General features: G+C 33.4%; 2 protein-coding genes and 1 long non-coding RNA gene across 9 annotated transcripts; 2 read left to right on the forward strand and 1 right to left on the reverse strand.

The window, feature by feature from the left end:
- The first annotated feature begins 6,177 nt into the window (after positions 1 to 6,177).
- LOC108323030 (ninja-family protein AFP3) lies at positions 6,178 to 8,963 on the forward strand. Its single transcript, XM_017555358.2, has 2 exons — positions 6,178 to 7,122; positions 8,389 to 8,963. Exons 1-2 carry the CDS (start codon positions 6,396 to 6,398, stop codon positions 8,796 to 8,798), a joined length of 1,137 nt encoding a protein of 378 aa, XP_017410847.1. The 5' UTR covers positions 6,178 to 6,395; the 3' UTR covers positions 8,799 to 8,963.
- Positions 8,964 to 11,251: 2,288 nt separating this feature from the next.
- LOC128195429 (uncharacterized) lies at positions 11,252 to 22,743 on the forward strand. 7 transcript variants are annotated; one of them, XR_008246904.1, is made up of 4 exons: positions 11,252 to 11,471; positions 12,430 to 12,517; positions 17,537 to 17,603; positions 17,718 to 19,332. It is a non-coding gene; the product is annotated as an uncharacterized LOC128195429 (long non-coding RNA). The 7 variants fall into 7 exon arrangements; XR_008246905.1 differs by lacking the exons at positions 17,537 to 17,603; positions 17,718 to 19,332 and adding an exon at positions 22,507 to 22,743 and having other exon boundaries at positions 12,418 to 12,517; XR_008246900.1 differs by lacking the exons at positions 17,537 to 17,603; positions 17,718 to 19,332 and adding an exon at positions 19,371 to 19,661 and having other exon boundaries at positions 12,418 to 12,517.
- On the reverse strand, positions 12,972 to 15,314 carry LOC108323061 (probable endo-1,3(4)-beta-glucanase ARB_01444). The gene has a single exon (XM_017555391.2). It carries the CDS (start codon positions 15,110 to 15,112, stop codon positions 13,142 to 13,144), a length of 1,971 nt encoding a protein of 656 aa, XP_017410880.1. The 5' UTR covers positions 15,113 to 15,314; the 3' UTR covers positions 12,972 to 13,141.
- Positions 22,744 to 25,681: the final 2,938 nt, after the last annotated feature.

The following is a 25,681-nucleotide window of genomic DNA, read 5'->3' on the forward strand; positions in this document are numbered from 1 at the left end:
TTGTCGTTGTTTTAGATTACTCGTAAAATTTAAAATTGTTTTACATGTGCTATCTGTTTGGAAGATTCTATGGAGGAAGAATTAAATGGAAGCTGGATGAATGAGGAAGAAGTAAGAACAGTTAAATATTATACTTTAATAACTATTTTACATATTTAGAAACTGAAATTGATATTTCATTCTTTAAGGACTAAATTGATAATATCTTCCCCTTTTACTTTCAAAACCAGTTATTTACAGGAAGCGAGCGACCACACAAAAAATATAAAACATTTAGTAGTGTTCTTGAATGAACAAGATTGCTGGATAAGCTTTAAAACCATTTTCACATGTTTAATATAGAAAACGTGAGTCCCAACATGTTTGTTTGTGCGGAACTGACTTTGAATTTATTAGAACCACTCAAATTCATATACGTCGTATTAGTGGATTCCATGTGTCAAGCGAGGGGTTCGACACTCAGATGGGCGAAGGCAGGTGTTGGCAGATAAGCGGACGCTTGTTTTGACGTTAGAAGGAAAACTTGATTTTCAGAAATCCACGCCACTCACTGCATGCACCCTTTTTCCCCAAATTCTGAAAAATCTCATTTTCTCCTTCTTCTCTCTAAAAGATATTCCTTCTCTCTACAAAATCTCACCCTTTCTCTTCTCCGATCACCACTTAGGCACCGCAGAAACACTTTCGGCGTTAAGAGCTTCCAGTTAAACCGTTAGGTTTGTGAAGCTGAGCTGGTAAGTTCTTCTCTTCACTCAGTCGTGCGTTTTCCTGGACATGCAAACCAAGTTCTGATTTCACGTGTTGATCACCCTTCTCATAATGAGTGGTTCTGATAGTGTTGGGTTTTCACTTGGTGTAGTTTGGATTGTCGAGCGTTGAGGGTAGAAGAACTTGTAGTGGTGTGAACTGTATTCTGCCTCTGTGAACGTTCGGTCACGCTCAGAGGTAATGGAAGCTTATTTAATTTAATTTGGATGTTGCTTGTATTGCATGTATGTTGGTTGAGTTTACTGAATTAATATGATTGTTGCTATGATCTGATTGTATGAAGTATGGAAATTCAATATGATATGGATGTATGAGATTTTGAAGATAAATAATTCTAAGTATGAAATTCCCTATGATAAAGTATGTTCGTTACTGAATTGTCTTTGATTGTTCGGTTTTTCTCGGGGACTCGTTTAAAACTGAACTCTCTCATTTGGAAGGAGTTTATGTTGAGGACGAGCGTCTTTGTCTAGTACAGTTTGTGTACAGGCGTTCCACCAAGGATATTATTTTCTTGGCATTTTGATATAAATTTAAGTATGTCCATAGGTAGTAGTATAGTCGTTCGTTCTTGAATATTAATTAAATAATATCTTATATTCCAAGCGTTCGTACGATTTAGTGCTAGGTCTTTCACCAAGCGATCGTACTATCTACTCATAGGTCTTTTATCAAGCGTTCGTACTATTTAGTGATGGGTATTACATCAAGCGCTCAGTCTCTTTTCTATAATTTATCTAGATGAAAATAGCGTTCGTCCAACTTCAATGGTGTTCACCTCTACCGTGCTCGGTCTTTGACTAGTATTCGGTTTTCTTGAGGATAAATTTATAAGTAAGCTAAGTATTTATAAACGTTCGATTTCTTCATATGAGTCTTCTAAGTACTATTATTTGAATGTCTCGTGGTGTCTGTCTCCATTGGTTTCTGCCTAGAGTCTTAGTACTCGGTCTAGGCTTTAAGTTGTTCAGTTTAAACACTCATGGGTCAGTTCATCAAATTGACTCACCTTGTAAATAACGTTTGATCCTTTTAAATCTTGAGAAATAATATTGAACTCTGTCTCTTTGAAATCTCGGTAGCAATTCTCTCTCGGCTTCGATCTATTCTGGAACTGGAAACCTCTCGGTCTCCATCCAAGTGTTCGGTCTCGTTAAAGGTTAAAGTTTCACGTTCGGTATTTTGTATCTTAAGTGATCTTAGTTAAAATTAAAGTTTGAAAATGGAAGATGATGGAATATAATGTATATGAAATGTATTTGATTTTGAACGAGTATTCCGGGGAGGAATATCTCATTATTGGATATTGGAATTTGGTAAAGTATGAATGTGGGCATGCTAAGCTGGCAGTTCATCCTAATGTTCCATGATTACTCTTCCTCACGTAGAGGAGGGTAAGTCATGTGTGGGAACGGCAGGAGGTTCTAGTCCTTATGGTTAATTTGGACAGATAAGACTAACCTCGGGTGGCAGCTATTGAGGGCATCCCAGTTACTACATCACCCGGGTGCACGAACGTCGTAGCTACACAGATTTCATACAGTTCGGACAATCAGTCAGTCTAGTATTAGGCTTTGCATGAACGAATGATGATTTATCTTGTTTGGTTGATTGTGTGAAATATATGTTTATACATGAATTAAATTACATAAGCTTATCCTATGTTTCCTGTCTTGTCTATTTTGTACGTTCGGTTGTCCTTCTGTTGCAATGATCATCCATGTGGATGTGAGCAAAAGGAGACGAGCTGTTGGAAGAGGCGCTGGAGGAAGATAACTTAGTGGAGGTAGAAGTTAAAACCGAACAATAGAATCATTCGGTCAGTAGTATAGTCTAATAGTAAGGTGATCGCTCGGTCACCTTTTCCCTTTGCTTTTGTATGATCGTTCGGTATGGACTTTTGTACACCGTTCGGTCAGAATTGCTTAATTTTAAGATAATCGTCCGATCATCTTTTCTCTTTTTCTTTTGATAGGACTGTTTGGTATAGTATTTTGTAAACTGTTCGGTCGGGATTTGTTTATGTCGTTCGATTTTAAATTTTCTAGTTTTTCTGTAAAGTCGTTCGGCCACAAGCATACTTCTCTTTTAATGTAAGACTGATCTGTAATATTATTTAATGTGATTATTCTATTATATAGTTTTAGACTGTATTCTTGGGATGTTATATAATTTTATAAAAAATGTTTTATGTCGTAATCTTTAAAATGAAAAAACATATAATTAATAATACAATGATTAAAAAAAGAGTGAGAAAAAAAAATAGAGTATATTTTGATTTCCTTCGCACTTAAAAATATGTTGAAAGCTAGTATTTGCGAATGCTTTTGTAAAGGTGTTTGTTTAGTGAAAAGTGTGCGTGTTTGTCTGTTGAACTATGTATTGGATACGTAGAAAAGAACATGAAAGAAAGAAAATGAAAATAGTTGTTTGATTGAATGTTGAGTGTTGCAGCAGTAGCAACAGTAATAATAGGAAAAAATATGGAAGAGAGAGGGTGGGTTTAAGAAGAAGGAGAAGCAGAAAGAGACACGTGTTGAAAAGAGATGGGTAGTTGCGTTTAGAGTAATAACACTGTTCCACCGGTCACCTCAGTCTGACACACAACCTAGCGCTTTTTTTCACCACATTCACGTTAGCCACGTCATTCTCTCTCTGCAACTTGCTCCTCTCTCCAACCGTGCAGGGACGCGTGGCACTCACCCGCTCAATGCAGAAAAGCAAAAGCGCAAGTTGGCCTCTGCCCGGGCCCCACCGCCGGATCTCAATATCTCATCTGCTGCCGTGTTGTCCGGAGATTCCTTGGGTTTCTGTCTCTCCCCAACCATTCTCCACCCTCCGATCCCAATCATCCTCTTCTTACGTACGATCCACGATTCTGCCTTCACACAACTTGCTATTCTCTATTTTTTTATTTTTTTATTTATTCTCTTATTAATCAAACTACACATGTTTATGTCATCCTCGTGGCTAATCTTCGAGGAAAAAATAAATGTAAACACAACTTTCTACAAATCCTCACACAAACCATGAATGGACCAACTTTTGTTATATTTCCTTATTCGATTTGAACGATGTTCTATCGTACTACAAACTCCTGTAAACAATTACTTGAATTCATATATTTCACTGAAATAGAACCTTCAATAGAATTATATATGCTTTCTGCTCCTAATCATTCAAAATAATACTCATAAAGCAAAACCATATCGAGCAAAAATTATCGAATATATATACAAAGCACGCCATGTAAGATAGAGAAATTATTAAATTCATAGCAATTGGTTTAAAAACCACTAATATTTTGTCTGATACAATAAAGAATGAATATATTAAGAGACTTATTTAAGAAAAATAAAGTCATATTTTTAAAATGGTTTGTTTGAGAGAAATACTTAAGAATTGAGTAAGAAAGAGCACAATAGAAAAAATGAAAAGAAAGTGTTCATTGTTAAGTGGTTGTTTTTAAAATTAATTATTTGAATAAAATTTTGATAAATGATTTTTAAAAAACAAACAATGGTAAAAATATAATCAAAATTTTGTCTTCATTTCTCCTCTACTTTTAATCTCTGGAGGTTTTTGTGACTGTTAAAATTTAGATGCAAAAGTATTAAATATGTGAATTTAATGAAAAATTTAATTAAAATTGAACCATTTTAAAGGTCAAGACTGTTTTTTTGAACAACCTTCTTCAAGTTTCAAGAGTAAAGATTGAGTGTAGGAAAAACAGTATTTATTTTAAATATTTAATTTTTTCTGTTCTTGGAAAGAGTAAAATATATACAAAATATTATAATTTTATTATTTATTACACTTGTTAATAATAAATTTATACATTTGTTGTCATAAAAACATTAATCTTTTTAAAGACGTGTTTGGATAATATTTATATTCTAGATTTCTGTGCCAAAGACATTTTTTAAAGATTTAAAAGATTGAGTGAACTTTTTCAAAAAATGAAACGGTGGTTATCAGAACGTACTCACTCAGATTAGTTTTATTTAAGAGAAGATAATTTTATTTAAGAATGATTGATTTTATTGATCTACGGAAAGACTCGAGAAAAAAAACTAAATGAATAGAAGTAAGGAATTACTTTTTGGTTAAGACGAAAGAGTAGTTTATTAACAAAAAGGCAAACACGTCCTAAGGTTAGATGTTGGGAGAGAAATACGGTGCAGAGGTGATAGAAGTGAGTGAAGTAAAAGCCAAAAGAAATTGTTAGAAAAGATTGTCGTGTATGGAAGCAGAGCAGGAGGGTTTATAGGTTGAAAGAGCGTAGAAAAAGTACTGCGAAAAAACAAGAACCCAAGAACATGCATTTGCTAAGAAAGGTGTCGTAACCGATGAAAGTGTGCGATGATTCATCATTCAATTGAACTAGTTGCTCTTGCACAGGAAAAGAAAAGAGTGCAACTGGGTAACCCTCCCTCACCCTTTCACCTCAATCAATTTCTTGTTATTGGGTTCACTTACACACAAAATTAACTTCAAACAATCCAATAAACCTGTGGGGACCGATTCAGAGTAATCATCGAATTATGTGTTACAACGAAGAAAAAAAACATATTTTTGAATGAAAAATTATAAATGAGAAAAGGTTCATAAATATATTGTATTGAAAAGGACCCTACATAGTTGACAGAAGCACATGTGTTGATCTTTCGTTGTTCACTGTCTGTCCATGTAGGCTCCACGTTCAACCCTGTTCATTTTATTCATATAAATTCTATAAATAATAATTTACTGTTTTAGCTTTTAACTTGAAACTGTAACTGAATTACTGAATTAATTCAAATACCCATTTAATTAACTGATTTTATTATCACATTTAACACCATATTAAAAGATCAGTTACTCAGATGTAAAATGCTGGCCAGTAACAGTAATTAAAAGATAGGAAGTTTAAGAAAATTATATTCAGAAAGGGATATGTGTTACATTATTATTGATGATAGATGACATAAAATCTGGGATTGATTCAGTCATGTGAATAGATAAAATAAAATATGTTTTTTTTTTCCTGTAAAAAAAAGAGTGAGTGTGTGCAAGCTGGGTGTTGTGTGGGACGTTATCTTGTATTTCAGTATTCATCCTAACCCATATATGTGTCACCTTCTCATTCCATCACGTGTGGTTTGCTTTCACTCTCACCATTGTGGCGACACGTGTGCATCGAAAATTGCAATCATCTTTCCCAATTTTCTTCTCTCCTACCTTTCCTTTCCTACGAGACAAACACAATAGCCTCGTACGCGCCACCTCACCACTCTCTCTCATCGCCACGTGTACCTCCAAGCTTCCCTCCTCTCCCCACGTGTCGCCTCCTTATCCCTTAGCCCCATTCTCGTCATTTCATACCTTTTCACTCTCGCTCTTTTTCCTTTCTCTCATTAATTCCTTTATTTTCTCTTTCTCTCTCTTTATCCCTCTCACAACAACACACTCAGAAAATGTAGAAATGCAACAAAGTTTTCTTCCAAACAGAAAACGGATGAATTGGTCGGTTTAACAATGAATCATCTTTCCTTACCCACATAATCACCAACTCCAATTTTACATTTTTTTCTTCAGGTTTTACCCTCTCTGTCTCTTTCTCTGTTTCTGTCTCTTAGTTTCTTTCAATGGCACAAGTTCAAGACAGAGACAACACCCACAACAAACATCATTACATTTCTTCAGCACCCACAACAACAACACAATCTCCAATGAACAATTTGCCACGAGATCTGTTGAGAAGCTTCATGGGAGTGAATAATCATCACAGCCGCCATGGTAATCATCAGAATTTGCCTCTGCCGGTGGTGAAGTTGGAGGAAGAAGAGGAGTTGGAACTAAGTCTCGGGCTTTCTATGAACGGTCGATTTGGGGTGGACCCCACCGCCAAGAAGATAAAGAGAACGACGTCGATTCCGGAGTTCGTGAGGGACGAGGAGATGGGGTACGCTGCTGTGGGGTGCACGGGGCCTCTGGTGAGGACATGCTCGCTGCCGACGGAGACGGAGGAGGAGTGGCGGAAAAGGAAGGAGTTGCAGACGATGCGCCGCATGGAGGCTAGAAGGAAGCGCTCCGAGAAGCAGAGAAATTTGAAGGCTGTCAGAGAGCAACAACAACTAAGGGTTGGGTCTGAAGGGAATAATCCTGTGGAACAAGGTGCAGGGGCTTACGCTGAGGGTGCACCCCTGGGGAGAACCGTGTCGTTGACCACACGCGTTTGTGGACTCGGTTTGAATGGGGACATCGAGAAAGAGAAGAAGGAGAAGGGTGGAGTAGTGTTGGCGCCTCCATCGCCTTCGCAGGGTTCCATTGGTTCTTCGGGAACCTCAGAAGTTGAGTCTCAACAAGGTCAAGGTAATAATTATTAATTGCTATTTTTTATTTTACACTTTTTTTCAAGGGCTTTTGGTTATTTGTTTTTGCATTTGATTGCTTTCTTTGACTGTTCTGGTTTTATTCCTTTTCAATTTTTTTCTTGTTGTGTTTTCCCTTTGGGATATTGGTCATCAATCAAGCAGGAAAAAAGTTGAAATATTTTTTGCTGTTTTTTATTTTTTAACTTTTCACCCCTAGTCAGGGATTAAGTTAGGGAGGGTGAGACCTACTAGGGTCCCCCATAGTGGCATGATTGTCCTAGGTTATGATATCGGGTTTCTCATTTTATACCAAAAAAGAGAAATCAGGAGAAGTCAGCCTCTGCTTGGGGTTTAACTTTTCAACTCTTAATTGAAAATTAGAATTACTGTTTTCTTAATAGATGTAAATTTGTTGAATGATGAGATGATCAGGATGAGTGAGTTTTATTTTGCAGATGTCAGATCATGTCTGGGCCAGAAAAAATTAGTCAGAGTTTTGTCTTAGTTCAATTTTGCATTTGCTGGGTAATTTTTGTAACAACCCAACTAGATATTTAGGAGTATTATTGTTTAAGCTGAATTTGGCCTTTGATTTGAAATGATAATCCAAAGTGGCTAGTATTTAGCACTTCACCGTGATCTTTTGTGCATACCTTTGGGCTGACATTTGTTATGTTGAGAATGTCTCCAAAAAGATAAGCATGACACCAGAGGTTGTATCCTTGTGTGTCAAACAAAGTTGGAGAACATGAATGTTGAAAAAATTATATTAGTCATTTTTCTTGTAATGCTTATTCATTTAGAGCAAATATCATTACCCTTTACTTCCATTGGATTCTGACCTCGAATCAGTTGATTGTGAATTCTCTTTTGGAAAATCTAATGATGGCTACTGCAGTACATGTAAGCTTTAAGAAATGGTTGTCTATAATCACTGTTGCATAGTTCTTTAGATTGCCTGCCTCTATTTGGTAGAGCAACACAATAATATCTTCTAAGAGCTGAAGAATTCAGAAAGGTGTGTTTCAACGGATCTATATATTGAATTTGGCATTTTACTGAAAATTTCATTTAATCTGTTAAAATGTATATGAAGTTTATATTATCAGAAACATTTTCAGCTTCTGTAAGGCTTGGGAATAGCAAGCTAAATAGTAATTAATGAAATGCTTTGTTCATCCTGTTCTATGACTAGTAGTTGACTACTGCAAAGCCATTTTTGGTATCTTAAATTATTTTGCAACCTATTTTGGCTAAACTTCAGGACCAACACCAGTAGATGTTAGAAGTCCTACTAGTGCCAACTTGGTGCCAGAAGGTGATCTGAAATCACCAATGGCTGCCCAAGAAAGTGTTGCAGAGAACGGAACCAAGAATGCTGCTGCAGTGGATATGAGAAGTGAATCTAACAAGCATTCACTACCCCAAAACAGAACCAAAGACATTGTGAGGAACTTGTTGGAAGACATGCCCTGTGTCTCCACAAAAGGTGATGGTCCTACTGGAAGAAGAGTGGAAGGTTTTCTTTACCGGTATGGGAAAGGGGAAGAAGTGAGGATAGTGTGTGTTTGCCATGGCAGTTTTCTCACCCCTTCAGAGTTTGTTAAGCATGCTGGTGGCGGTGACGTGGCAAACCCATTGAAGCATATTGTTGTTAGTCCAAGCATTTTGTGAGGCCAAGAGAAAGAACCAACCAATCATGAGTCATCAAATTTTTACTCAATTGATTCCTATGTTCACTCTTGAACTCACCTTGACTTCTAAACTGCATGTTATGTTCAAGTTCTGTTCCTTTGAAATCATAGATAATATATTATTATGAATCTGGTTTCTTATTCAGGTATTCTTCTCCTTTGTTCTTATGCATTAGAACGGAAGGGGTTATTTGTTACTTCTCAGACTTTGTTGGTGGGCTGCTTTTCATTTTTCTGATATATGATAACTGTCAAAAGAAAAGTTTCACATGGTTTATTGTTTCCATATTTTACAACTGAAAAGGTATAAAAATTCTATCTTTGGAAAAGGGTTGTTGCATCATTTCATATATATATATATATATATATATATATATATATATATATATATATATATATATATATATATATATATATATATATATATTTATGTGCAATTGTATGGATTTGATACGCCAACCTGTTTATACTAAAGACCCGAAAAATATTTTGTTTTTCTATTGAGGAGAAATATTTTTCTCAGTGTTTACATTTATTTTTTTCTCTTTCATCCCTTCCCCTTCCCCACCTGAAAGAAAAGTAAATATTAAGCACCAAAACGTTTAATCTATGAGCAATGGTAGGTTGAAATACTTACACTTATTTGACATGATATTTACATAAGAGATTACAATAGGAAAATGAGAAAATGTCAAATGAGTGTAGAACTGTATATTATTACACTGGGAATTCTTTTCTGTTTTTTTGTGTCTACATTTGCATAATCTACTTGATGCCTGCTTCTGATTTTGTTTTTGTTTGTCGTCTGTTATACTTGCTTGCTATTATGAAGGAATTAAGAAAAACCTCTCCAAATACATATTGTATCATACCTCTTATTGTTTTATTTCACTAATTAAGGATGCATTACTGTGTAATTTTTACACTTTAAATCAATTAGAAGTTATTATTGAAATCAATGTGGAGATAATTATTACAAATATTATTATATATTATTATCATATACATTATTACTATCTACATGTCTTCTTGAAGTTACATACATGTCCTCTTGAAGTTTGTTCTTGGATAAAAGTAATAAAACAAGCAGTATCAAAATCTATCTTAATCTCATACAGCTATTTTTATTTTATCATCACCAAAACCTCTGGGTGGATATCTAAATAACATGCTCCCTTCCATGAGCACAAAGATATCTCAAAATTGAAGAAAACTAGGTCCAACTATGGCTGTGTTCTTTTGGGTAGATTTGGGGGAGATGATTTGAATGGATTTGAGGGTAATTTTTTAGTTGTTTTTTTGAGTGGATTTGTGGGTAATTGAGAGTGGATTTAGAAATAAAGTTTGTGAGAATTAGTGTAGGATTTGATTGATGTGATAGATTTTAAAAATTAGTTTAATTGGTAAAAATTAAAGATTAGAAAAATGTCCCTAATTATAAAAGTAATATAAAATGTTATATTTAATTATAAAAATGTTTATAAAGAAAAAAATTATAAATAATTTATAAAATTAATGTTTAAAAATTATAAAAATTAAATAATCAACTTATTTTTAATAAATTAGAAAATATAATATACTTAATTTTATTAAAATGTACATTTTTAAATTATAATATTAAAATAATTATAAAAAAAATTGAAAAATATATATTGCGTAACCGGTTACGCGTTCGCCAGGTTACGTGGGTGCAAGCAAAATTCATTCTTCTCTATAATCAGTTACACTTTGCTGTAACCGGTTATTTTTGGCTAATGCGGTAATTCACGTGAATAGTATTTTTCTTCCAAACGAACACAGCCTAAGAGAGTAATCTTTGATTAAGAATTTAAGAATGTTTATTTTTTTCTATTGAATGTTTATTATAAATGGTGATGTATATCTTATAAATGTGGACAATTTCTTTCTATATTTATTTTGTACTCTCATAAATTTTTATATTTCAAATTGAATAATTTAAAATATATTTTTTATAAAAATGTGGATAAAAATTGTTGTATTTTAAATTATATAATTTAAAATGCATAATGTGGATAAAAAATATGGTACAAGAAGAAGAAATGATAAGGTGTGTTAGCATCAATCATCTCAAAACATTCTTCTAGATGTATCAGTTCAGTCATGGTAGAGAAAACAGAAAACTATTCTCCATTTTCAGAACATAAATTTAGGGTCAAAGTTCAATGGTGTCAAACATTTTACTCCGTAGAAGTAAATCTTATGTTCTTTTGATGGTAAAGTCCCTAGTTTCAGCATCACCAAGTTTAGAACAGAAGACTTAGTTTAAATTTCTAGCTTTAGCAAAGCTTTCACTAATGATACAGGATGGTCAAAGGAAAAAATATAAAATAAATATGCAACCCACGTAATATACTTTTATTTAATTAGAAAGTAAAAAGTAAAAAATTACTTTTTTGTGTCTTAAAACTGAAATTTTTAATTTAATTTATTTTTTCATGAATCCAAAATTTAATTTTTTTTACATCTTCCTTAACGGTCACGTTATCCTAAGCTCTTCAGAGCCACAGAAATTCCCCAAATCCCAGGAACGAGATAAGAGCCAGAAACACATTCGAACGAACAACACCAAAACGTAAAATTTCCAATACTTTCTCCGTGGATTCAAAGAAAGCCTCAAATCAAAATTGCCAAGGTGAATTGCGTTTTTTCTTCTTCTTTTTTCCAGTTGATATGCTTTTGGTAATAATTATTGAATGAGAATGAATTTCATTTTATTTTAATTTTGATTTACTGGCATGGTTGATTTTAAGGCTTTGTTTTGGCCATGGAAGTGTTAGTTAGGAAATGCCTATGTGTTGACGGGATTATGATTTGAGAGTTTCTGAGTTCAATAGCATGGGAGTTTGTGGCCTAGTGGTTTGAGATGCCATGTATCACGATGAAGAGAAATTACATTTGTAAAGCTCCTTAGTTTTCTGTATGACAAAGAGAATTATAGGAAAAACAACGGGAAGTGCTTGATTAGAATTAGTCATTATCAGATAATGTGGTGTACACAGAAGGCACAATAGTATGGAGAGTATTTTAACACAATTTGTATGACTGAAGAAACGTGTGATTGGGGAAGGAAATTTTTCAATGTGGCGTGCTTTGTGGTGCTTTGGTGGGAACGTGTGTTGCGGAGTGGTGGGGGCTGTTGTTGGTGCAATGAAATGGAATGCATATGGTGGTATTTGTCAATGCTGTGGTCCGCAAATAGTGTGTTACATGCTACAGTTTTGAAGTATGCACACAAACAAGAACAAGACTTTTTTTTTCTTCTAACTATGTTCCATATAGGGATTTCTTTGGAATACATAAGTGGACAACAAATGTAATAATATATTAGATGCTTTTTTGGGGCTAATCCTTATTCCAAATTAGAGTTCTACTTTGATTTCAGTAACTTGCATAATAGAAGCTGACTCTAATTATCAGGATGAAGTTTCAAGTTTGATTGAAATAAGATATCACACTTAAGTTTATTTTTAGAATTGATAAAAATAAGATATCTTCTGTTTCTTTATTATATATTATTGAATTTGGAAGCAAGTTGAAAATGAAAGCTATAAGTTGTTCATTGAATCTCAGTTCTGCAGTCTCTAACCCAGGTACACTGGCCTTGTGGTAGTTCAATACCAGTTCTGGTAGCTAAGCCAAATTATGAACAAACTGTGGACGTCTCTGGCTTCTGCCTTGGTAATATACTCTTGTAATTTCTTGCCAACACAAATTATGAATATTTTTGTTTCAACTGCTATTTTCACAATACCGACTCAAGCGTTGTCCAGTGAACTACAGAAAGTGTGAGAAGATTTTTCATGAGTCGAATATTACTTTACTCAAACACACTATCAGAGCTTCGGATCTTTTTGGTGCAACAAAACGTTTAATCAGTTTGGACTTGTTGATGAGAGTCATTCTTGGTTTTGAAGTGTTCTATTCTAGGATTAGGAGGTTGGCTTATCATTCATTTTGGATCATTAAATTAACCCGGTGCTTTTATAGCTTCGTTGTCTCAATAAGCTTGAACATCATTTGCTAATTAGATTGATCCTACATCAATAGATGCCAAACATAAAAATTCTGTTAAAAGTTACAGGGAACTGACTGAACTTCTAATTACAGAGGAAAAATCTGCTAAACTGCAAGGTTTAAAAAATTCTTAAAAATTATTAAATATTAAATTTACCTCACCACATTAACAACAACTGATACGAGATGTAGAATTTCATAAATTACAGTGAACAAAAAATGTTGACAAGGATCAAATTGAAAAGTAAGATTACAAGAACTTGTCCAAAAACTTGTTTGCATTACTCCTCATCTGCTGTGAATCCACCAGAGGAGGTTACTGAACGAGTTTCCATCATCGAAACCTGTCAACGTTCTTATTTTCTTTAATGCTGTACTTTTATCATAAATTCCTTGCAAGGCATAGGTGAATCCCTTCCAGCCTTCTACATTTGTTTTATTCTTCAAAGAAGGCAGTGTCCATTCCACAAGCTCCTTGGTATAAACAGTATCAGAGAACAAGGTCTCAGTGACAGGCAACAAGGGTAGAACTTGGATACTAAGCCTACACTCTCTACACTCGGCAGTAGCCCACCATAGCTTACTGTCCCTCTTGTTAGCCCACAGAATACCCACAATCCTGTTATCTTTTGCAAATTCTTCTTCATACAAGTTGTCTTCCGCTTTTACATGCCACCATGTTTGTGTAGCACGAATTTCCAATGCTAACAGTGTCGATCCAGTATCAACAAGACGGCTATCACCATAAGCTAAACCCATCAAAGCTGCTGCATAGTATGCATTTACAGCTTCACTTGTACTCTCCTGATTCCTTCCATCTTCAAATTCAGTCAGCCCTGAAGCCCAAGAGTGTAACTTGTAAAGGTCAAAACACCTTAGGCGTGGATAATCTGAGTTATATCTTTGGCCCAAGTTCATAAAATCTGTCACAAGTGAATAAGCTTGCGGTTTGAATTTTTTGCCCCAGGCAGGGTCAATCTTTGCAAGAACTGCAATTCCATAAAGGAAGTACCCCAAATGAAAATGGTGATCGTTATATATTCCAAACCCAAAATCAGCAGTTGAATCTGTGGAGCCTTGTTCGGTAACAATTCCACGCCATTTTCTTTCGTATAGAAAACCATTCCCTTTGAAAGTTCCATCCAACCAGGGCTCAATGGTTTCCTTCAGAAACTTTTTAATCTTGGGAATCACCTTAGGATAAGACACTTCTTCTGCGATCAAGGCTAACCTTGCAGCCCTTCCAACAAGCTTTCCATAGAAATAAGATGAATTTGTTGTTATTGCAGAAGAATTTAGCCCCTTGACATCCTTATAAAGTGCTGAGACAATCTCACCAAATGACTCTCTATTGATCCCTTTTTTAGAATGCCATGTCACAGGAATAGGGTCCGTCTCCAACACCCATGAATCTCCAACAACACCAACAAGATCACCGTCAACACTTCTATACTTAAAATCGTGCAGAATGGTAACGTTACAATCATGTGATAGAAGCTTAGCATGAAGAGGGTGCGCTAGCATGAGCAAGTCCCCTGACCTTTTCTTTTGCCATTTATACTCCACTCGGAAACGCTTACTGAGTGCAGCACCACCCGACACAGGGTAACAAGAACTGAACTTGTCAAGAGTTGCCACATTATTGGGGTTGGAATCAGGCAACGCTGCTATACGAATGATGCCAGAAAACGGCTTGGATGTAACCTCAGAAGCAACATGGTTCAAATAGATTGGGGAGGAGGCGTATATGAGCCATGTCTGAGTGTTGTTAAGCTGAAGGATAAACTTGGTATTGTCATCATAGGAAGACAAAGAGACTATGGTGTGCACTGTTTTGATGGAAAGAGATGTTGGCTTTGTGACAGAAGCAGTTATGAAAGGGCTTCCTCTGACAAGAAAGAACCTGAGGTTGGAACTGGGGATGTCCAAAGTGACACCAAGATCACTGTAGGATGAGATGACACGGTTTTGTCCATATGAGTTTGTTTGAGAGGCTGAGATGGTGAGATCTGGGACAAAAATTTGGTACAGGACAGCTGCTGTAAAGAAGAGAAAAGGGTAGGAAGCAGAGAGTGAGGAGTTTGAGGACTGAATGTGGTAGGGGTGAAAGTACTCAGGCACTGTACCATTTGGAATAACAAAGTTTTGGAAGAAAGAGTTTGTGGGGAGTGGAGATGAAAGGAGGTTTGGTGAGAAGTAGGTTGAAGGATCAGGGACAACTGTTGATTGAGTTTGAGGGAATAGAAAAGAAGGAGACATTGTTTGTGACGAGGAAGAGATGTGATTGCTTGCTGCAATGTGTGTGGTCTCTTATATGAACCAAGCTAAGAGTTTCTTTGACCTGCCAAGTTGACTTTAGAATAATGCTTTCGTATATTATTACACTTATTGCCTCACCATCCTTGTGTTTGGTTTTGTAATGGTAAAACAACATTTACCTTCTCACACTTTTCGTATACTCCCTCCCAGACGTCACGTAATTGAAAGCTATGCGATTAAGTGTAGACTGGGTAAATTATACGATTTTTCATTTGTTGGTTTGTGTTTGCTGGCAGTTTAGTTGGAGGACACGGAAGATCAATTCCAAGGCTTGTTCAATTTCCAAGCCGAACGGAAACTTTTTCTTTGCTTTGTTAAACCTCTCTCTCTCTTTCTCCACTTTTCAATGTATTGTTTAGTATTCAAACATGGCATATTTTAAGAGTTTTTGTTTATGGATCGGACGATAAACTCTCACTGTGGAAAAATGTTATATTCTTGTATAAAAGATATTTAATATCTTGAAAACATAAAATGTTTTATATATTTATTTATCTATTATATTACTTAAGTAAGAAAAGTAGCAGGAAGAAATTTTTAGAGGATTCAGATTGACTCATTCTTATATAACTATTATTCTGAAGTGTATAGCACATGACATAACTGTTATTGTTAATTAAGTTAAAAATAATATCTAGAAGTTTAGCAATTATTGAGAATATTGCCGTTGTAAAGAAGTATCTTTTGGATTTTTGTGGACATACTTTGCTGGCTTTGTGTGTTTGGAAGCAGAAAGTGAAAGGTACTGTAGTTCTTGAATGTCGAATCCGTATGTAGCACAGAACACAAGCAGTAGCATAATCCCATTTATTGTTGTGTCTTTTTGAAAGTGGAAGCCAAAAGCCATATACGTTACAATTTGATTTTTTTTTTCTTGTATGTGTGTAACGGTGGTTTGATAAGACTGAGTTAGGCATCAAATTTATTTTTAAAAGTATAGCAAAATTTAATATTTGTTAGATATATTATTTAATTAATTAATACACAATAAATAAATAAATATATATATATATATATATATATTTTGTGAGATGAGTGAATTGAAAATGTCGAGTAAAGTTAAAATTAAATTAAAATATATAAATAGTTTAAATTTTATCAAGTTGAATTAGATTTAAAATTCATCTTCTAACAATATTTATAATTTATATTTTTTTTTTTAAATTTTCATCATATCATATATGAGATTTTCTAAAAATACATAATAACAACTTTATAGATCTTTTACTCATATTTTATTCATAATACTTATATTTAAAGTGATACTTTAATTTATCTTAAATTTTTAATAAATATTATTATATATTAAAAATTACTTAGTTACTATGCAACTTACTGAGAAACTAAGTTTGAACATGTGATTATATTTTAGTCAGCACACACTTACTACTTGTTGGGACCTTAACCATTTTGAATACAATTACCATATTTTGAATGACTGGTGCTTGTGATCTAGACAAAAAGAAATGAGGAGCATATAATAAGTATAAAATTATATTTTTCTTAAAATACCATTATTTAATATAAAGTGTAAATGGATTTTGTTGTTTGATTAATATTTTTTAGGAAGTTCTTTAAACAAGTTGTAGTTAGAGTATCACTCCAATTAGTTTTATAAATAGCTCATTTATTTTTTTTGGATATATTTAATAATTTTATATTATTTAAAAATTAAGATAAAAAAATTTAAATATATGTTATTTTTTAAATTTTAAATTTTTAAATAGATTTTTTAAAAACAAAACTATAATAAGAATTTCTAATTTTAAAGTCGAAATACCTGAAATATACCGAATATGACAATAATGAAAGATTAAAAATAATTTCAATACATTGGCATCCATATGTTTTAAAAAAATAAATAATATTTTAATACGTATAATGAATTATTAAAATTTAATATGATAAGAGGTATTAAAGTAAGAATTTTATATGCATATGTAGCAATAAAACTATGAATCGATGAAAAGTATATATCTCTTATGAAAGAAACGACATATCTATATATACCACTATTTTTTCAATTAAAAGTGTGATTTTGATGGGAATATATATATATATATATATATTTAAAGTATGTCCTTTGTCAGAACCATAAAAATGCACTCAGATTCGTTTTAGTGGGTTTCATGTATCAAGAGAGAGGCTCGACACTCAGCTGGTAGAGGATAGGTGTTGGCAGGCGAGCGGATGTCCGTCTTGACGTGGGAAGTAAAACTTTGAATTCTAGGAAAACTCACGTCATTCTCTGCATGCACCTGTCTTCCTTAAAACTCTGATATTTTTATTTCTCCTCCTTCTCTCTAAAAGATCTCCCTTCTCTCTACCAAAACTCACCCTTTCTCTTATCCGATCTCTGTTCAGACACCGTAGAAGCATTTACTGCATCAAGAGCTTCAGTTTGAACCGATCAGTTTCAAGTTCTGAACTGGTAAGTTCATCCCTCCTCCATTCGTGTGTTTTCTGTAACATGTAAACCCAGATTCTTGGTTGCATGAGTTGATCTTATCATTCTGAGTATTTTCTGGTCTTGTGTTTGTTATAGTTCTTAAAACGTGTCTAGAACGTTAAGGCCTCTGTTAGAGGAAAACCCTAGTCTGTATCTGTGAGCGTTCGGCTATCTTAAAAGGTAAGGGAAGCTTATTTAATTTAATTTGTATGTTGTTGTGCTGCATGAACGTTCGTTTATTTAATGATTGGAAATCAAATGTGATTGTGCTATGTTCTGATGTATGAAATATTTGGAATTTCTATGATATGGATTGTATGAAGCATGAAAAGTGATTATGAGACGAATGTATAAAGTTATGAAACTATATGTTAAGAAATGAATTGGAATATAAATGATTCTGATATGAAATTTCTATATGAAAGAGTACTTCGTCACCAAATGGTCATCGACCGTTTGGTATTTCATAGTAAATTTGGTTAGAATTGGATTCTTTCATTTGAGAAGAATCTTAGTTGAGGACGATCATCTTCGTTTCAAAATACTGTGCATGAGCGATCGTCTGAGTAGTGCTTGGTCTTACACCAAGCGATCGTCTGAATGGTGCTTGGTCTTACACCAAGCGATCGTTCTGAGTAGTGCTTGGTCTTACACCAAGCGATCGTCTCAATACTTTTATAATATATCTTGATGAAAATAGCATTCATCCAACTTCAATAGAGTTTTCTCTACAGAGCTCGGTCATTAACTGACATTCGAATTTCTTGATGTAAATTCAAATAAGTTAAGGATTCATAAGCGTTCGGTTTCTTTATGTGAATTCTTCTAAGTATGATTCTTTAAATGTCTTGACGTGTCTACCTTTATTGATTTCGGCCTAGAGCCTTAGTACTTGATATGGTCTTTTCGGTGTTCGGTTAGAACTTGCAAGAGTCAGCTCATCTAATTGGCTCACCTCTTAAGTAACGATCGTTCGTTCTGGTCGTTCATGTTTTATAGGATTGAACTCAGTTTCTTTCTCAAACCGATAGTAATCCTTTTGGTCTTATTCTATTCTGGAACGGGAGACTTCTCTATTTCGTTCCAAGTGTTCGTCCTCGTTCTGAGTGAGGATTGAACGTAGGGTATCGGGTGTCCGTAAGAATCCTTGAACAAAGATGGAATTTAACTGATTGGTAATGAAAGATGACTTTGAGAAAATTGATAATGAAAGATGAAATTGAGAATGATTAGGAATGAAATATGAAGAGAATGTGATATGAATGAAATGTAGTGGATTTGAACGAGCGATCCGGGAGGAACGACTCATGGATGAATATTGGAATTGGTAAAGTATGACTGTGGGCATGCTAATGTTGGCGGTTCATCCTGATGTTCCGTGAGTACTCGTCCTCACGTAGAGGAGGGTAGGTCATGTGTGGGAACGGCAGGAGGTTCTAGTCCTTAGGGGTACTTTGGACAAATAGGACTAACCTCGGGTGGGTGGCAGCTGATGAGAGTATTCCAGTTACTACATCACCCGGGTGCATGAACGCCTATAGCTACACAAATTTCATACAGTCCGGACAGTCAGTCTAGTATTAGGCTTTATGTGAAAAGTATGTTGAAATATATCTTGTGTGTTTGATTGTGTGAAATGTATGTTTATACATGAATTAAATTACATAAGCTTACCATGTGTTTCCTGTCTTGTCTTGTTTTGTACGTTCATCTTGTCATTGCAATGATCATCCGTGTGGATGTGAGCAGAGGGAGACGAGCTGTTGGAAGATGCGCTGGAAGAGGAGAACCTGGTCGAGGTTGAAGTTAAGACCGAACAGTAGGACGTTCGGTCAGTAGTTTAGTTGTTTTAAGGTGGTCGTTAGATCACCTTTCCTTTTGTTATGTACGACCGTTCGGTATTTTCCTGTTGTAAACTGTTCGGTCAGACTTTTACTCCTGTACAGTTTAAGTTTGTAACTTTTCCTGTAAGGCCTTTTGGCTATAGACTTGCGTTCGCTTTACTTTAGTGTAAGAACTGAGCTGTAATATTATTATACATGATCATTCTATTATATGGTTTTACACTGTATTTTTGGGATGTTACATCCTTCCATGTAACTTATTTTTTATTTTTATAATATAAGAAATAGGTTTAACAAAACGTAAATACATTTGAAATTAAGACAAACAATAAGATTGATTTTAAATTGATGAAAGAAATAAAGTAGAATGAAATACAAGGAGATTAATTTCTATGTACAATGAATGTAAAATATATAAATTAATAAAAAAGTATTATTTATATGATTTTTAAAGTAATTCTTTTGAACACTAACTAATTTACAATACATTACCGTAAGTTAGATAAATTGTCTTCAGTGTTTTGGAGTATTTCCTAATTGGAACTACAATTTTATCTAGATATTCCATATAGTACAAGTTTTCATTAAACATTAATACAAGTTAGTATAGGTTATTAAAATGAAAATTTAATTTTAATTAGAGATTAATCTAAAAATTGTATCTAAATTTTATAAATCCTTTATTATATTTACTCACCATCAACTATTCTGATGTTGTAAGACCTTGGAAAATTAAACCGTAAGCCAGCTGTCAAATCTAATTAATGCACTACTGAGTCACCTGGTTGCTCTCATAAATGCACCACGCCACACGCTCAGTGCCATTAAAAACGCACTCACTAATCTGACGCACCACTGCCAAGTGTCACGGTTGGAACATTCTGAAATCAGTAGTGGAAGACAGGTGTCCGCATGTGAGAGTACGTCCGTTTGACATTGGGAGGGGAAAAGATTTTTCTGAAACACTCATTCCCATTCTCTGCATGCACCCTCCTTCTTCCCCAAAACTGACTTCTCATTTTTCTCCACCTTCTCTCTAGAAAACCTCCATCTTCTCTCTACTGTAACTCACCCATTTCTTCTCCGTTCAACATTTAGAACCGTAGAAACGTTCCCTGTGTCGTGAGCTGCATCCTGGACCGAACAGCTCCAGATTTTGAGACCGGTAAGTCTCTCGACTTAGACACTCGTTTCTGGATGACACGCGAAACCAAGATTGGTTGCATGAATGGGTGTAAGCTAAAGTTTTCCGTGTTTCTTTCGGTTAGATTTAGTTGAAGAACTTAAGAGAGGCGTTGAGGGTAGAAAGCTATTGTTGGAAGAGTCAAGATCACCCTCTTAGTACATTCACTACTGGTCCAGGTAAGGGAAGCTTATTGTGATTTAATTGATGCTGTATGTTGTATGAACGTCTGATATGGACTGAATGTATGAGATAAATGTTGATTGATGATGTATGAACGATCGCTGTTATAATGAATGAATATGGTATGCATTGGTTGATACGTATGCTGATGGTTGCTAGGTATGAATGATTAATGTGAATCATATAAAGTTTGTAATTTGATATTTTGATATGAAGTTATAAAGTATGAGCTGATATGTTAAATCTGGAATTTTGATAATATGGATTATGATAAGAAATACCCCTTATGATTATGTACGTACGTCACTGGACGGTCTTTGACCGTTCGGTATTCTAGTGAAAATGATTTGGTAAGGGATTCTTTCATTCGGAAGGAATCCTAGTTGAGGACGAACGCCCTATTGTATTATTGCTACGTTCGAGCGTTCGGCCGAACGTAGATATCCGAGTGAAATGTAAGGAGTTGAGAAACTTATAGTTGTACCTTTGGACTCTTAGTCATTTCTAAATTCTATCTGCACCATCTCGTATTACCTTTGATTATATTTGCCATTATGAATACAAGTCCGCGATGGGTCTCGAACCAAAGCGTTCGTTATGAGTGGCGCTCGGTCTTATACCGAAACGCTCGTCCTAGTATTAAATTGCCAATCAGGAAAATAGCGTTCGTCCAAAACTTTAGTAAAATCCGTATACCGCGTTCGGTCATCTACCTAGCGTTCATCCTAAGTAGTGCTTGGTATTATATCAAGCGTTCGTATTATTATGTGATCAACCTTGATAAAATAACGTTCGTCTATCTGTAATAGTAATTCCCTTTTCTTCACGTTCGGTCATTTACCGGCATCGGTCTATCGTATGTGAATTACTTCAAAAATAATTCTTAATATTCTTGGTTCTCCTTCTTAAGTTGGATTCGGCCTAGAGTCTTTGTACCTAAATTATTCTGAATGTTGATTTAGATCATTCTACAGTCAGTTCATTCAACTGATTCGATTAAGAAATAACGTTCGGTAAATCTGATGTGTCAGTGTAATCCTTCCTGAAACAAGAATCTTTTTGTTTACTCTTTTACGTTCGTCCTCATTATGAAGAGGGCTGAATGCTCGTTATTTTATGGAATTGAAATGGAGTATGAAAATGAGTTTAAGGTGAAGAATGATAATGAACGAACAGTATATGATATGAATTAATGATTGTGGATTTTGAACGAGCGTTCCAGGGAGGAACGACTCATGGATGAATATGGAATTTTGTAAAGTATGACTGTGGGCATGCTAATGCTGGTTGTCCATCCTGATGTTCCGTGGGTACTCGTCCTCACGTAGAGGAGGGTAGATCATGTGTGGGAACGGCAGGAGGTCCTAGTCCTTAGGGGTACTTTGGATAGGGCTAACCTCGGGTGGCAGCTGATGTGTTTTTCCAGTTACTACATCACCCGGGTGCTAGGGACGCCTGTAGCTACACAGATTCATACAGTCCGGACGGTCGGTCTAGTGATAGTTTTTAGATGATTATTCATGTTGAAATATTCTGGTGTGTTTGAAATGTTAAATGTTTATGTTGATGTATGAATTAAATTACATAAGCTTACCCTTCGTTTTTCCTTGTGTTGTCTTTCGTCCTTGTACGTCCGTCTTGTCTTCGCGATGATCATCCGTGTGGATGGGAGCAGATGGAAGTGAGCTACTTGAAGAGGCGCTGGAAGAAGAAAATTTGGAAGATGCGAGCCTCGTAGATGTGGAAGTAAAGGCCGAGCCCTAGCGCGCTCGTTTGTTTAGTTTTGAATTGTTTAGTCTTATTAGTGAACGTTCGGTTATTTTGGTTTTGTAAAATCGTTCGTCCCTGACTCTTCTTATCTCTGCTGTATTGTATTTTTGGTTTCTGTATTGTAAGCCGTTCGGCTTTTTGAACCCAGTTTTAATGTAAGACTGCTTTGTTTAATTGATTAATGTAATTAAATTCTAATTTATGGTGATTACTGTATTTTGGGATGTTACATATGTCAGCTAATGTTTTCATTGAATTGCTTTTTTTTCTTAGCAATGTAAAATTCTATATGATCGTCATTATTTTTTCTTATCAAAATTATGTTCATCAGCTTGTTTTAAGTTTTTTTTTTCTGTTGTTGTAGATTTAATGCTGCTAATTTAAGTTTTTATTTTATTTCTAATGCTTAGAAATTGTAAAAAATGGTGTATATTTAGTTCGAGTTGAGGGTATATCGAGGGATAAGAAAACGCAATAATTTTATTGAAAGTAAGGAGTAGAAGAGAAAATTCTAGACGAAAATAAAAAGATCAAAGGTAACGAATATATATATTTAAATGTATTATTCTTTTGAAAATCTATAAACAATTTTTAAATAAAAATCAAATTAGAAATGTGTATGATTTGATTTGATTTTATTGAACTGTGTTGTCAGAGTAGATGACCGTTGAAAAAATATATTGTAAATTAATTCCGATAATCTTCAACGCTTCATTAATTGTTAAAATATAATATAATATCATCAATCTGGTTGAGTAATGGCTTAAAACACTGGTTAAAAAATTAAGAAAAAATCACAAGGAATTAAGAAAATACATTTTTCTACAGTCTTACGTAAGAGTTTAGATTTAAAGTAGTTTAAATATTATTTTTCTTTTTTATTTTTTAAGATAATCTTAAAAATAAAATTATGATGAAATTACATACTTTACGATAAATAACATATTAAATATTTAGTGATGGACTATAATGATATTATAATACACGTACATCGAAACCATATCTATTTTGAAATATTAAATTAAAAGAGATATCGAATATTATTAAATTGAAAAATCTAAAACGTAGTCCGTAGGAAATCAAATATCGATGGTTTACGTTAAGACGCTCCCTTGTAGAAAAGGTGACCGTTAAAGAACAAACAAAAGTGTTTTCACATATTCTAAAGCAAATTAGAAAACAAAAAACCACCGTTGGACTTTATTATTATTTATTAACCGAAATCCATTAATTTATGCACTAATTAATTTTTAAAATTAATTAGGGTAACGGTTTAAACTTTTGTGACTTGAGTTAATATTATTATTATCATCAACAATTTAATAATAATGTATTTTAGAAGATTTTTATTTCTAGTCAATTATATTTTTTAGTAAATTGTGATATAAAAAGAACAAAATAAAAAATTTCAAAGTAAAAAAAAATCAAATGAAGACACTTAAAAAATAGAATAAGCAATATTTTTTAATAAAAAAACGAAATAAATTATTATTATTATTTAAAATTAAAAAATAGTTTTTCTTAAGTTCCGTGCAATTCCCTTTGATATATGTTTGATTTTCAATTTTTTAGTCCACATTGACGTTTCAATAAATGCACCAAAGTCTTGCTTTTTCTGTAGACGTGCTTTGCAATTGCAAAGACTCTTCTTTCTTTTGTTTCAATAATTCATCTCTCTCTCTCTCTCTCTCTCTCTCTCTCTCTCTATATATATATATATATATATATATATATATATATATATATATATATATATATATATATATATATATATATTTGTGTATATTGTTTTTATACAATATTACATTTCTTCTTCTCACAAAGTAATTTTTTTTACATATAAACAATTGTGTCAATTATTTTTTTTATTTTAATGACTTTAAAAGTGTCGAATATTAATGCTTTTACTAGTAATAATAATAATAATATTATATATATATATATATATTATTACGCTGTAAAAATCAATTGTTATAAATAATCATAATCAGAACTAGTTTTCGCATAAAGACAACTATTTTACAAAATAATTAATTTATTTTAATATGATAAAGTTTGTTTTATATATAAGAAGAGTATCTATAAACCTAATGCAGAAAAAATAGTTATTGAAAAATAATCATAAGTTATAAATTGTTAAATTATGAAGACTTAAAAAACGTTTTAACTCCTTAATTTAACATAACTGTTTTAAGTATTTAAATTATGTAGAAATTAATCTTAAAAGAAGAGTATTAATTCCTTTTAGTACGTTTCAAATGGAGAACACGCTATCAATTCAATTGTGATCTGGAATTAATGAATTCACTGTAAAATAAGACATGTCGATTTTTATTTTTGATTTATTTCGTCAATTCTTATTAATTTATTAACGTTGACGAGAAAAGAAATAATATGTTATGCTTTAATGAATTTTCCTTTTACTAAAATTAAAAATATATTTTAAAATCCAGCTTATATTAAAGAGAGAGAAAAAAGAAAATGAGAAAAGTTGTTCAAGTTGTGTACAGTGTCCAGATGTAGGAATTGGAGCATAGGTGAAGCTTAGCAATAATCTGGGGCAGCCATGTACGACCCAAAACCCTAAAATAATAGAAGCAGCAGCTATGTCACAAGGCCATGTGTTTGGTGAGCAACTTCAATAATTTTCTTTTTGGGAGCACTCTCAAATATTACTTACTTTTCTGTCAGAGACTTCTGTTGTCTATTCTCGATCTCTTGCACTTTATTAATTAAATTTGTTAAATAATTTTGTATCTTACTTTTTAATTTTATTATGTTATTTTAAATGTTTTTAAATTTCTTTTAAAAACGTTTGGAAGTTGAAAAAAATATTTAAATTAAGTCTCGATTCTTAAAAAAATGTGATACTGTTAAATAAGATAAAAACAATAATTAAATATAAATAGTAAACATTAGATAATATTTAATAACTAATATTAAGTTTGACAATAGATATTATATTTCTTTATTTTTAAAAGAAGTAAAAATTAAAAATGTTTAAAATAGCAAAACCAAATTTAAAAAAGAAACATTATAATACTAAGATCGAAACGCATTTTCAACCTAATTGAATTTTT

The sequence above is a fragment of the Vigna angularis genome, chromosome 2, assembly GCF_016808095.1.
Source record: "Vigna angularis cultivar LongXiaoDou No.4 chromosome 2, ASM1680809v1, whole genome shotgun sequence".
Taxonomy (NCBI): Eukaryota; Viridiplantae; Streptophyta; class Magnoliopsida; order Fabales; family Fabaceae; genus Vigna; species Vigna angularis.

Coding starts and splice junctions, on each gene's coding strand:
- LOC108323061 (XM_017555391.2), bottom strand. CDS start 15,112: ATGTCTCCTTCTTTTCTATTCCCTCAAACTCAATCAACAGTTGTCCCT.
- LOC108323030 (XM_017555358.2), top strand. CDS start 6,396: ATGGCACAAGTTCAAGACAGAGACAACACCCACAACAAACATCATTAC. Junction 7,123..8,388: donor TGAGTCTCAACAAGGTCAAG/GTAATAATTATT, acceptor GCTAAACTTCAG/GACCAACACCAGTAGATGTT.